A 14,216-nucleotide genomic window follows, 5' to 3' on the forward strand; every position below is an offset into this window, starting at 1 on the left:
ACTCAAAAAAAAACCAAACCCAAACAACCTCAAGCTTCCAAAGAGCACTTCACAGTCCAAAGATTAAGATATTTCCCCAAGTCTAATTAGGTACTAAATCATCGGCCTGCTACCAATCACAGACTATTTAGAGAGGAGAGAGAAGATGCATCTTGTACTATGTTCTCATTCCCTTCAACAACAATTCCTTCCTGGAAACAAAGAACCACCTTACTCCTCCAAGTTTTCCTGAAACTGATTCTTTCTTACAACAAATCAAAGTTTAGTAGAAGAATATTATGGCTAGAATTTTTTTTTTTTGTGTGTGTGTGTGTGTTCCTAACTACATCTTTTGGAAAAAAAGATTAAAAATCATTCTGTCCTAAGTAAATATACTACAGCAGGCTTCTACACTAATTTCCCCCTCCTCTTTATATCTCCCATAGAGAAAACAAATTTACATCTTAGAAAGTTATTCACACCAACGGAAGTCAGCCATTTCAATATTTAGACAAGGTTAACACAACCAGAAATTACCTGCTGTTAAGACAAATCATAAGTGAAGACCAGTAGAGTTTATGGAAAATTTTATGAGGTTGCTATACTATAAAGTCTCTTAGGTCTTTCTCCTGTTTGTAATTAGTCCAAAATAAAGATATCTCATTTTAATTATTAATGACTGTAGTGAAAGCAGCCTAGATTTCTTGATCCACACATTAAGAGAAAAAATCTAGCCAAATGACTGCCTACTTAGATCACTTTAATTTAGGCCTTAGACCAAGTGACAGAGTTCCAGAAAGAACAGGCTTTTGAGTTAGGCAGTCTTCTTGAAGCAGGAGATAAGCATTAGAGGCTGTTCCAAAGAGACAACTTTATTATAAGACAACCATTGCTTTGTCAAAGACCTAGTCCTTAATAAAGGGATTGGGGGAGGACAACAGAAACAAGGGAGAGGACAAGAATGAGAACAGGAAGTTAAAAAATGTAAAGGAGAAAAATATAGCCAAGACCAAAGGTTAAAAAAAAAGTAAGAAAATACCTACAAAGCTGCAGCTAGTTTTACAAATTCTATAATGTTTAAGTATATTTTCATTTCACGACTGGATTCACACTGCTTAGGGATAAGAACTTTTTGCTTGAATGCTAGCGCTCACTAAAATGACATCTCCACTAGAAAGTGCTGTTGATAGCATTTGTCCTGGCATACAGTTGCCAGTATGTCAATAAAAATGTGTGCACAGCAGGCTGATGAGGAGGACTTCCTAAAGCAGGATGTTTTATCAGCAAAAGATGTATAAATAAGTGCAGTTGTGCACATTCTCACAGCATTTATATCACACTAAGGGAAACTAACAACCCCTTTCAAAAGAAAAAGAGAGGTGCTCTAAGGCAACGTTCCCAGTGCTCCATCACATCATTTCCATATTGCACAGATTACATTCCTGGTTCCTCTGTTACACTCCTATAATCTGTACTTCCACATGACAATTTTTGCTTTGTCAGCTCAATCCTTGACACCTGAACGCTGAGGATTTTGGATGGTGAAATGAGCATCAAGTGATGGGACGGCAATGGAAACCTGGAATAATCAATAATGACTGCATAACTTCCAGGTGCAGAAAAATAAGTTCCAGTAACTGTCAGTTAAATTCACCCTATCTCAAAGACATCTGAGCTCCACAAGCTGCTTTGCGCATGGCAAAATGGATAATCATCATGTTCCACTTGCAACACCCTGCTGCAATCAGCAGAAAATGATTTGGGATCTGGAAAGCCTGGGGTGAAAACTGTCACTACCTGGGCTTGTGAGGTCTTCAATGCGTATCTTGCGGCACAAGCTACTAGCACTGGGCAATGCTTGACAAGAATAAAAGCATGTGAAAGGATGATCATCCACATCAGGGTAACATTTACAGCAACGATATGTATCACGTTTTTAATTCCACTTTTTTGCTCTACTATATTGCTGCTGCTTATGAAAACTGAAACTGCTATTCTTCCCCAGTTACACAAGTCCTGATGGACCTCTGAAGAGGGAGACGCATGACAACTCGCACCATGAACTTTATGACAAGGTGGATGCCGGGTCATTTTTCCCTGATCAATCTATTCCACTGGCAAGACTGAATTGCCAGTTGTGCTCCTCAAGGATCCCTGGCTTTAAATTTAGACGACATACTCAGAGACCACCACAGATTGAATTGCCTCTCAAAACAACATAGACCAATAGCAGGGAACACACGAAAGAATGCCAACAATGTGGATATTACAGAACCAAACATTTCTATTGCTATTACAGTATGCTGTATTTTATCTGATACTTGCAATAGCATTAAATAAAAAGTGCAAGAGAATAAGAAGTGTAGGGATACTACTTGCTGATTTGGAGAAGCCTGTTACGAGAGCAACTTCCAGAGCACAATCAGATGGCATACAACTGAAAGAAGTTTTAAAAAAGGTGCACTTGCATATTATGCCATAGTCATAGTAGTTCTTTGTGTTCTTGTGAACAAACAGGACTTGCTTTGTAGATTCATTTTAGTTACTTTTTAATTAGAGGACAGAGCTACTAAGTAATATGAGGAAAAGGATGGGTGTTCCTATTTGTTTTGGAAGTTTAAATACACAGTGATTTTCACCAAGAAAAGCTTAATATATGTGGCAGTGAAGAGAAAAGAGCCTATCTGGTTTTAGTACCTAAAGGCAAGACACAGTTGTTAAGACAAGCTACACAACAATGTAGAATACTTTATACTGTGTCACTATGGAAATACAAACTATGGTTTGTACTCTGGTAATTGGAGTAAGGCACTACAGTTCCAGCCCGGAATGAATTACCTACAAAGAACAAAACAGTGACTGATAAAAATTTGAGTCTTAAAGAAGTTTTATTCCACATTGCTTTCTAGTCTGAATTAGCTGCCCGAGAACTGTAATGCTGATTTGATACTGATGTGTTTTAGTCTATCCTCGCTTTGATATGTGGTTTAGTCTATCTTCATAGATCCATTTCCACAGGTATCTGCTTGCAACCACCACAGTAAAAGTTTCTGCTTTTCCTCACCTCTTTTTCCTGAAGATGAAGGCCAGCCTTTCCACAGGTACGTGGATGGTGTGGCTCAAAGTGCAAGACTTCTTATAAACGGCCATTTACAACTAGATACATAAACTTAGCACATAGGAAACGATAAGGAGCAAAGTCTGAAGTTTTCCTATGAAGACCACCAGAGCTAAGTAGAGACCTTCTTTGTTTCACTGGTGTCAACAGCTTCACATATCACAAATACTTCAGGAAGAATATCAAAGAACAGCATTCCATAGTTGAGACCAGTGGGATGGGATTTGTCTGGGTTCTCAGCAGATGCCGTGCCAATTTAAACATTGTTAATTTATTATAAGCAGCAGTGATCCAAGCAGATATATTATTCATAAGAAAAATCAAAGGCCCAAGGAAGAGGACAATATATGATTACTTGTTTCAGGTCACTTTGCAGAGATGATTGCACCACGGGAGAACTGTGCCAGCCAAAACACTCAACAAACTGGTAAGTGAGCCAGACTAAAAAGCAACCAGGTTTATGCTTAAAAACAGACACTGCAAGTTCAAGTAGTTATTTTGTACTTAGAGCATGAGATGGACTTACCTACCACAAGACCATTTATAATGTCACATTTATGCTTAGTTGACAGATCATTTGCCTAAGGTCAGATAGGCTGGATGCAAGTTACTGGGTTTTATGAAAGGATCCTTTGCCATCTTTGTACATGCTCAAGTGCTACTCGAAAGGCAACATACATTAAATCTTCTTGAACTTGGCCACTGCACTAACATTACAAAACTGCAACCATCGTCACAGCCATCTACCCTCAGTCAGACCCTGGGCTTATAGAGTCAGTGCTCAACAACCTACACTGAATTTACAATGCATAACTCTAATACTACTTCCTAAATCTAGGTCATTACAAAGAATTAATTAAAGGCCAGTCAGATGATCACTGAAACCAGCAGCAATGGAAAGAAGAAAAAGAGAGGGAAGGAGGAAGAAGGGGAAAAGATAGAAAGGGAAGTTAAGCTGTTACAGGTAGAATGAATGAAAAAAGCGGAGGGGTGTACATGCATGTCAGTAATTGCAGTATAGCCTCTAAACACACAACTTCTACAGACAGAATAGTTCAGACCTTGCTTTAAGCCTGTGTTGGTTCAATCTCACCTATAAATTGACACAAGCAAGTTAAGCAGCTGTAGGCCCACATAATTTGGTTCAACTTTATACCACTACATTAATTTAACTAAAGTGGTATAAACAGCAGGTTTAGAATCACACCCTGTTAAACTTTGGCCAAGCAGCAATTACTACCTGGGACCATGTTCCATCACCAGCATTTAAAAAAGACAGTTACTAACAACAAATTAAAATGCTCTCTGGAGCAAAGACCAAAGCTCAGACCTTCCTTCTCCAGACATGCACCCTGTTTGAGAGTCATGTAGCATTCCGCCATATAAGCATAAGTGAAATTAATGAAGGTAAATGATATCCTACAGCCATCCTCACAGCCCAGGTGGTATTACACATAGGTGGATGCTCTCATTGTCCGATTATCTGTATTAAAGGAGTAGAAAGCTGCTACCTGAAATAGAGCTACCCCTACTTTTGAGTCTGACAAGGCTCTGTTCCTAAAGAGGTTTCAAGGGTGTGAATTCCAAGCAGAATCAGGTATTTATATTCTGATCCTCTCAACTGGAGGACAAATGCTTACGTCCTCACCTTCCATGCATGCCAGCTTAGACAGTTCTCCAGCTCACACTGATTACCATTCTAAGGCACTGGCTGTTTCTTTTAAACAAGTAGCAAGTATAGCTACTTTAACTCAGGGATGACCACCTTGCTTCCAGGAGTAAGTGTTGTAATGCTGAGTATCATAATATCTTTGTGCTTCCATTTGTGAATCTAGCTATAGATACTAGGCCATAAACAAATTAAGAGCGTCAAACAATGCCAAAAGACAAACACTTAGGATAATTAATCCCCCAGTAAACATTTACATCCAATTTAGTGTTGAAAAGAATACAAATCTACCCAGTACAAACCCAACTTATGCTGCAGCCAAACACCCCTTCCAAGCCTATAAGAAATTTGCCAAACAAGGCAGGACATTTTTTCCATGAAAACCAATTAAGTACAAAGCAGATATTGTAATACTATTCAGCTCTCAAATACCCAACAAGCTGGGTTTTAGAAAGGTACAGACTGGACTTTCCATGGTTAAGATAAACACAAACAGTAATCTTGGGTTTCTAAATATGTTGTTTATTTATAGTTAAATGTTAACATCTGAACAGAAATCTGCAAGCATGCAGGGATAATCTTTCAGTGATGTTTCTGTTTAAATTGAAGTCCACAGTAGCCACATGTTCCAGTCTTTGTATCTTTGTCCTGCAAAAATATAAAAATACAACAGCTGCTAGTTTCACTTTATAAAACTTCCAGAAATTAGAAATCTTCTCTTATTTATATGTGCCATCTTAAAACAGATCAATATAGCTGAAGTACAGAGTTCAATCTTATTTGAAACACTGGAAGTAAGAATGATGGTATAAGGTTTGTGCTTGATTTCTGTATCCTATGCAGTTTCCCTTCTGCCAGCCTTTTAACTACTAGGCCTAATCTCAACAATATAATTTTAAAGTCAAGCCAAGTGACATCTCTTCAGCAATAAAGGATCTTCTTACTGAACTGGACATCTTAAGTCAGTTCGGTCATATCTGTTCCAATGTTCTGAAAAGATAATTCCACAATTATTTTAATACAGAATAGGATTTGGCATTTCCAAGTTATATTAAGGCAAGGATTTTTGGCCAGTAATGCAAGCTGACAGAGTTAGTTGCAGGAAGGAGGAAATTTCAGTAGGATTCTAGGGGAAATTCTGAAAGAAAATGTTTTATAGAAAAGTAGCAGTTACTACTGTATAAAATTTTATTCTTCTCCCCAAAAGATACTTTTTTTTTTTTTAAATTTAGAAGTGTGACTGACTGCAAGCTGTTGTTGTAGTCCTCCTTAACACAAAAATAGCCAAGAGTTACATAAACACTAAGGTATCTTCTGTTATTTAACAACATGACTATTTGCAGTCATGAAATGAAGTAAACTCATGGTTCCCCCTTCCTTGATACAGGATTAGAAGTAAAAAAAATCCAGACTACCCTCCACCCCCAAAAGCCTGGATTTCAATTATTAGGGCTAGGGGAAACAAGCTGGTCTAATACCATTCTCCCTTTGCAGATATTGGCTTTCAAGAACTAACCCACAGACGTCTTGTAATTTGATTGTTAACACAAAAAGGTTTCAAAATTCACAAAAATTAAAGCATTCCTCAAGAAGAGTGTGGCACAGGCCAAACAAATCAACATAAATGCAACTTATCAACAGTGTTCTACAGAAGTTAACTGAAGAACACAAGCTTCCTAAGTTTTATAAATTAGAACCTCCAAGCATTTGAGTTTGAATAATGTCAAATGAATCATCATAAAGTGCTTGCTTTGTTCAAAATAGAAATGCTTGTGATTATAGCTAGGAGTTGCAACAACACTGACACTAAAGGACATCAGCTCTCCCCTGCCATTCTTTTGGGTATTAAGCAAACGTCAGTTTAAGTGAGCAAGCAAAGATTTTAAGACATCTGCAGTCAGGGTCTGCTCAAGAACACTACCTAAGCAACAGGTCATTGTTGATTCCACCGAGGTCATATGACAGTAGCCTCAATATTCTTACTCTCCAGAATAAGAATACACTGGAAACTATCACTGCTGTCAGGGTAAATACGGAGATAATAGGACATTTATTCTTCACTGATTCTCTGACTGTGATGAAAACTTTAAATCTTCAGAACTACCAAGGTTCCCAAAGACTGAAAGAGTTTTGGTTTGTTTTTCTTGAACACACAGGATTCAAAATAAATTGCATATTCCTAAGAATATTGCAAATGTATTCTCAATCTACATGGTGGCATTTAAATAATTAGAGTAAGTTTCTCCAAACACCGCAGGCATATTATTTTTTGCTCGTAAGGCAATGCTTGTTCATATTAATTTGTAGTTAATTCCCCCCCCCCCCCAAAAAAAAAAGATCACCCCAAACCAATCAAAATCAAGCGCAAGAAATACCTCATCACTTCAAATGGAAACGCTGTAGCTCTTCTGAATAAAAATCCTAATTTTATATTAAGCACCAAATAAGATTAACACCTCAGGTGGTTAATCCTTTTACTTTGTTAAATTAACCTGCCAAGAAGTAGAGGCTCTTACAAACAAGCAAAGCATGCCATACACAGATCAAAAGATATTACCAAGTTTATGTATACTTTAGGGTGTCCCAAAGCTCCACCACCACCATCGCATGATATCACTCTGCTTTCAACTTCACTCACAGGCTGCTCTGCTATCAAATCAATTGCAAAATTCTTGTTCACCTGTAAGAGAAAAAAGCAAGCTTTCAGATACCTTCCCCACTCAAACAGAAAGCAAGTGCTGTTTACCGTCTCTCCAAGCAGTTCCACTGCAGCCACTTTGAGAAGTTCCTGCATATGTTTCCTCCCATCTGCTCCACCAACTCTTAAGGCTGTGCTATAAGCCAGATCAGTGAACTAAGCACATTGACTCTGCAAAAAGTAATCCCCTTCCCCTGATACACAGACCATATCAGTGCTCAGGTTTACAAAGTGACCTAAGCAGAATCAGCAGAGAGGTCAGCAGGAACAAGCAGCCAAGAACAGAAGATATTGAACTGACACTGCCTCTGTATTGTGCTTTAGCAACTACATGATAAAATTGTAAAAGACTCACTGCTGATAAAACTCAAAAATAATGGTGGGACAAGTAAGGTCAGGAGTGAGTTAAAACAACTGCTGGTAATTTAGAGCCTCTCACCAGGCACCTTATTCTATCACTGCATAGGAATCTCAGGAAAACACAAACATGGTGCGTAACAACAATCAGAAATGCAAGTTGTTCGGCATTAGAAAAAAAACAAAAAAACTCTAAATGCCACCATGCCACTCTGTAAATCCATCTCATACACACTTCCTGAATACACACATCCCTGGTAAGTTTGGCTTTTTTCCTAGAGCACATCTACGTGGTCTGGCAAACGTATTCAGGTCTAGACAGGCCTGCGACACAGCAGCTTGCACCTCAGCAGGACCGACAGCACCCAGCCACAGCACCTTCCTTCCTCATCCACACCAGCCTCTTCCAACCCAGTCTGCACCAGCACTGAGCAGACAACCATCCCTACCCCTCAGACAAACCTGCTCCAGGAGGGACCAGCTTTTTCAAAGGCAATGTTATCACACAAGAATATAAAATAATATGCACACCCAAAGAAGGCACTATCGATATGCTGCTCTGTGTATAAGGTTCATAAGCATGTTGGTATTTGAATGAAGATGAGATTCTTAGGAACAAGATAGCTAAGTGTCCATTAAATGAATCCCTGAGAACTACAATGGTATTTTTGCACAGTTCTAGCATACAACAACTTAGGACTTTTCACCAAGCCTCCAACTAAATCTCCCCCAAATTTGCATTTTTGGTACAGCAGTGGAAAAATCAGTTTTGCCAACAACTGCATTTTCTTTATCCAAAGAAGATGATAGCTAAATAAAGTTAACAAAAAATTAACTTTTGGTATTGAAGCAAATTAGCAACATCAAGAACTTCACTGCCTGGGGCCTGTGTCCGCAAGTCATATGTAATCTTTGCCAACCTGCAAGGATTTTTACTGCTGCTTTTAATAATGCTCAAAATGGTGCACCCTTCATTTCATGCTAAAGAAGGAGGGAGATAGCACCATGATGCCCCTCTGCTTCAAGATCAGAAGCAGAACTCCATTCTTCCCAACATTTCTTAACCACAAAGGTATTTGTGGGGAGAGAGGGGAAGCAAGAACCTCTCATCCACTGTACAGCTACGACTTGTCTGTGGTTCAGCCTACTAAACAAGAGAATCTAGGAACTCGCAGGGAAAACATGCCAGAAAAAAAACAGAGACTGAGAAAAACTGTGAGGAAAAAAGAAGTTGTTTCAGTCACATCACGTCCCTTCATTTAAAGCACAGCAGTAGCTAGCAGGAAGGGACCATTTCCCTCAGCACATCCAAACGCACCTTGCCCAACGCATAATTCAACGATCAGTTTTTTTCCTGGCCATAGTGCCAGTTTGACAATGCCATTGCTGCTTCTTTCCGCCTACTTGTCTGTGCCAGTACATGGTCTGGGAGGTAGAGAGATAAAACCAAACTTGGAATCGACCCAGGTCCAAAGATCCAGAGGGAAGGCAGGAGGTTGTATTTAAACAGGACCAACGCTGAGGTCAGTTCTCCTTGCAGCTTCAGCTGCTGCACCAGCCCAAGGGAAAGCGTAGAGCCAAAGCAGGAACGGCAGTGTCAAAGTAGGTCCTATGGCACCTTAGGGACTGTACAAGGGCAGGATGACCCTAGTTGGACTGCAGCAGAAGACCAGTTGCCATGTTCAGTCTTCTCACAGCTACTTGCTTTAGGCCCTTGCCAGAGAGCACCAGTCCCCTGGTTCTGCACATCCAGTGCAGAGAACAGTGATTTTAGCTAAAACACATGGATTTCATTAGCAGTTAGGCTGGCAGAACTGAGGGGGACAACAGCCACATACTCTGGGCTGTGCCCCCAGGCCTGGCCACCTCCTGGAGAGGCCACCTGCAGCACCCAGACATCCTCACTGAGGGCACCTGCACCCAGCAGCTGCGTCCCCAGAGAAGAAAGCTGCCACGGCTGGACCAGGCAGATCACAAGGCACACCTGACCACCCGGAGCATGCTGAAGGTGAAGAGAAGAAGCAACCGAGAACATACAGTCACCCACTTTGCAGGCTAGCTTTAGCTTCAGAAACAAGTCAACACTCAGACTGCAGACACAGCTGTGAAACCCTAATGCTAGCAGCTGAAGCACATTGGGGAATAATGGCAAAGCCCCTACAGAGAGATCCCATTAATAAGCACAGATGAGGATGGTTTCAGTATTTAACATGTAGGTTTTGCTCCAATTTGACAATTAAAACCTAGCATTAAACCTTGCTCAGCAGACTTAAAGCTTGTCTTTTGCTGGAGAAGGAGAAACTGGGTTGAACTGAAAACCCTGGGTGTTCCTCACCACAGAGAGTCTGAAATCAGCTGCTGGCAAAGGCACATCAGAGGGACCAATACCCTGTGGAGAATTAGGCTTAAGGAGCATTTCCTACAGAGTTACAGAAGTAGCACAGAAACAGGCACTGCATTTAGGAAAGACCTACTTTGCCACTATCCTCCCAGAAGTAAACTACTTCAGCATTTTAAGTGACATTTTCATTTAACTATTTCCTATGTAGAATCCCCATTTTTGCCACACAGCATGAATTAAATTGCATCTGTGATACAGCCGGATAAACTCAATGTGGAAATTCAGAAATCAGCATAATTAGTTCAGATTAATTTAGGAAGGAAATAATTACACACAACTACATTAAAAGTCTACCGCACCATATATTTAAGGCCTCTACTGTACATACGCATTTATAGCATTAACACTAACACACTAGTCAGACACTCAGGCATAAGGATGACAATTTAGCTGAAACAATCTCTGCTTCTCTCCGAAAGGCCAGCAGATCCCTCATGAAGCTGTGCTGCTCGATCATTAGAGAGAATTCAGTGCTAAAGGACTTAGTTTCACACACCCACTCTATTGATAAGCAGCAGCAGCAACAGGCCCACAAAATAACTTCACAGTAGCACACTTGGTGGATGCTACTGTTACTAGACTTTGTCTTTGAGGCTTTATTATTTCAGAATACTCTAAGTTTTAGTTTCATTTGTCACATCACTGTTTCAGCAAAAGCTTCCCAGGCTCTGGAAGTGAAGTAGCCTCATTAAAAATTCGGTTTGCTTAAAGATCAAGATTTTAATTAAGCAGAAGCAAATTAAACTTCAAAACACACATTTAAACAGATATATAGATGCACAGTTCAGCAGACCATTTAATTATGTGATTTTTCTGAACTCAAATGGCACTAAAAACATGCTTAAATTTTCTTAAAACACATGTTTAAAAACAAAGAGTGGTGCAAGTTTAAGATGCTCAAATACCTACAACTTCCACAGCCTAAATGTAAGTAAGCACTTAAGAGGCATAGGACAAGTCTTGAATTCTTCCAAATTTGCCAAAAGTAGGGAGGTACACAGAAGCTACTATAAGCTGTCCTAAAAGAAGACTTTTCACCATAGTGAAAGACACAACAAATCCCAAAATCAGAACCAGTTTGGTTTTGGTAGGGGTTTTTTTTGTTGTTTGTTTGGTTTTGGGGTTTGGTTGGTTAGTTGGTTGTTTTTTTAAATGACAATCAAGTTGAGAACATCAATATCAGGTATTAAAAAAAACCAGAAACCACCCCCTCTCCCGTGAGTAAAAGTAGAATGAGTTACCTCCTTTTGACGTCCAACAAATCTAACTCTTCTATAATCCTTTTCTTCATATACCTAAAGTATAAAATAAACTTGGTCTTATTTAAAAAGCAGTGACCATAAACAAAGAAAACAAAGGCTTTCAGCACTGTCAAGACTAAACAGTTTAAATCGTTTCCTCGGTTTCAAGTATTGCCATCATCTTACAAGTATGTACCGCACAGAAAAAGTAGTTTCCGCTTCTCTCACACAGGAAAATAAATTTTAGTTTGGAAAATAGAAAAGAAGGAGGGGGAGTATTAATCCAGTAAACAGAAGCCTTAGCTCTGACCATAGAGACGAACACAAAATTTATTACTTAACGACGCTGTTCCTCAATCCCACACTGCCATCTGGAAGGTGAACTAAACTAGGAAATTCAAGTTCCATATTTGTTTTTTTTTTTATTTTCGAGTCAAGTAACCACAGCGAGGCCCTTCCACCACATCTCCCTCCCCCTCCCATCTCCACAAGATACTACGCGAGCCTCCCCAGCTCACACGCTCGCTTTTTTTACACGAAAGAACAGGTAAAACGGATTCAGGCGGCACTGACACAAGGATACCTCCTACCTGCCAGCTCCTCAGCTGTGTCAAACCCTGGGTTCAGACCACAACGCCTGGTCACGCCTAATGACCCTCTTCCTAATTAACAAGCCTCTTTTTCCGACACCACACGTACTTTTACGCCTACGTACCACGCAAGAGCGTTCATTCCCACACCGCCTCGCAAACGAAGCGGCACACCAGCGACGTGCCGTTCTACTGAGATTCTTTCGGCTCCCCGTCTCACCAACGCGCCGCTCGCAGCCCCGGCAGCGGTTTCCCCGCAGGCACCGGCGCTGCGGTTGAGGCGGCCCGGACGCCCCCACCCTCCCGGGCAGCACCGACCCTCGGGCCTTCCATCCTCCTACCGCGGCCCCACGCTCTCACCTGCCCCGTGTGCGTGATCAGCTCGCCGGTACCGGAGGCCCGCACGCCGTAGGCCCGAACGGCGACGGCCGCCGCAAGCGGGCGGAACGGCAGCAAGAGGCGGAAGGTCGCGCCGGGCGCCGCCATCTTGAGGCGGCCACGTGACACACCCCCTCCCGCGCCGAGGCGGGCGCAGGCGCAGCCCGTCGCCCGCCCTTCGCCGCGCATGCGCGGGGCCGCCTGAGGTGAGGAGCTGAGCGGCCGGTCTGCGGCGGGGAGAGGGGAGCGGCGGCGGTGCCGGTCAGTGCCCGGTGCGTTCCGTTAGGGCTTTGGGGGGGCGGGGCGGGTATCCTCACCGGTTCGTTGTCCCCGTAGGGCTCGGAGTATGCTGTCCCTCCTGACCAGGGTCGCCGGCGGGCCGCTCCGCTCGCTGGGCCGCTCGCCCTTCTCTTCCCTGGCCCCATGGTGGCGGGCGGCGGCGGTGAGGCGGGCCCCGCCGCTGTGGAGCGGGGCGGCCGCCCCCCGCGCCTCGCTGCCGGCCCTCTCGCCGCCGCCCGGGTTGCTGCTGCCGCCGGCCGTCCTCCTGGCGGGGCTGAAGACGAAAACCTCCTTGAAGAGGCGGTGCAAGGACTGCTTCATCGTCCGGCGGCGGGGCCGGCTGTACGTCCTCTGCAAGACCAACCCCCGGCACAAGCAGCGAAAGCTGTAGCCCCGCCGCCGCCGGGAGCCTCGTCCCGGCTGGGAGGGCGGCTGCGGGGCCCCGGAGGGGCGGCGTTCCCCCGCGTCGGGCCTCGGAGCCCTGCCTTCTGCCTCCCCGCCGCTGGGACCGCTGCCCCTTCCCCGGGTGACCCTCGGGAGCTGACCGCTGGGGACGCGAATCCCAAAATGGTGTCGGTGAGGGTGGTTCGTCTTAGCGCTGACGGAGAGCGAGTCAAGTTGCTGGCGGCCCTTGCCGTGACTTCGGACCGTGGATGGGGAGGACTGGAGTGGGAAGCCACAGCTTTCGGGACCTCCTGTCGTCTTAGCCGTGAAGCCTTAAAATCACCTCGCTCTTCAGTTAGTAAGGGCAAAGCTGAGTCATTGGGACTCCGAGATCCATTTGTGTTTCATTAAAGCAAAATGAAAATAAACGCTGCCGATTGTGCATTATTACAATATACAACGAATCTTTCTTAACAAAAAAAAAAAAAAAAAGCCCAAATATGCAAAGCTGTGATAACAGAACCAATAGTTGCAAGCTCAGGTGTGCCCCTCTCAAGTGGCAAATTAATATGAAATATCTTGCATCGAAAGGAAATGTTCTAGCTTTTGGCTTGGCTCATAGGTGAGATAAAAATTTCTTTTAACTATTGAGTTGCGCAGACATAATCCCATGTAGCTTCAGTAATGCCAATGTAATAACCCTTGCTGCTTATGGTGGGTTTTGAGGGGGGATGGTGGTATTTTAATTAGTACAAAGTAATCCACACTTTTTAGTGTCTAAAGTCATTTAATGGTATATTGACCTTTCAGAGTGTATTCAGAAGTGTTCTTAGCCTCATCTTCCTTCAGAGAAGTCTCCTCTAACGTTTCTGGTGTACCTACTATTCTACAGGTACCTACTATTTCTAAGGTTTCCCAAACCTTAACCCAAATAAAAAGACAATACCTAGGAATCACTGCCTTTTGGGTGGAGTTTGTAAACCATTTTGTGTAGGTGTCTACAACAAAGAAGATAAAAATAGTAATTTCAGATTCCAGCTAATTTGCCTTAAGTTTATGCAAAGCTTCAGGCTCACTCACATAAATCAGGGAGGCTTTAGAATTAGCCCCCCCCCCCCCCCC

The 14,216-nt window shown here is 42.6% G+C and overlaps 2 protein-coding genes across 2 annotated transcripts; one reads left to right on the forward strand and one right to left on the reverse strand.

The window, feature by feature from the left end:
* Positions 1–5,267: 5,267 nt before the first annotated feature.
* Positions 5,268–12,635, reverse strand: NDUFS6 (NADH:ubiquinone oxidoreductase subunit S6). The gene is made up of 4 exons (XM_049830535.1): positions 12,414–12,635; positions 11,464–11,517; positions 7,324–7,446; positions 5,268–5,414 (listed from the first exon to the last, which is right to left on the reverse strand). Exons 1-4 carry the CDS (start codon positions 12,618–12,620, stop codon positions 5,349–5,351), a joined length of 450 nt encoding a protein of 149 aa, XP_049686492.1. The 5' UTR covers positions 12,621–12,635; the 3' UTR covers positions 5,268–5,348.
* Positions 12,636–12,729: 94 nt separating this feature from the next.
* Positions 12,730–13,522, forward strand: MRPL36 (mitochondrial ribosomal protein L36). The gene has a single exon (XM_049830536.1). The coding sequence runs from the start codon at positions 12,778–12,780 to the stop codon at positions 13,099–13,101; it is 324 nt and encodes a 107-aa protein (XP_049686493.1). The 5' UTR covers positions 12,730–12,777; the 3' UTR covers positions 13,102–13,522.
* The last annotated feature ends 694 nt before the right edge of the window (positions 13,523–14,216 follow it).

This window comes from Accipiter gentilis, chromosome 27 (genome assembly GCF_929443795.1).
Source record: "Accipiter gentilis chromosome 27, bAccGen1.1, whole genome shotgun sequence".
Classification (NCBI taxonomy): domain Eukaryota; kingdom Metazoa; phylum Chordata; class Aves; order Accipitriformes; family Accipitridae; genus Astur; species Astur gentilis.

Bases quoted from the DNA above. Each gene is read 5' to 3' on its own strand.
- NDUFS6 (XM_049830535.1), bottom strand. From the start codon at position 12,620: ATGCGCGGCGAAGGGCGGGCGACGGGCTGCGCCTGCGCCCGCCTCGGC. The intron at 11,518-12,413 runs GTGAGAGCGTGG...TTTATACTTTAG, and splicing joins TGATCACGCACACGGGGCAG to GTATATGAAGAAAAGGATTA. The intron at 7,447-11,463 runs GTAACTCATTCT...TTTCTCTTACAG, and splicing joins TTGTTGGACGTCAAAAGGAG to GTGAACAAGAATTTTGCAAT.
- MRPL36 (XM_049830536.1), top strand. From the start codon at position 12,778: ATGCTGTCCCTCCTGACCAGGGTCGCCGGCGGGCCGCTCCGCTCGCTG.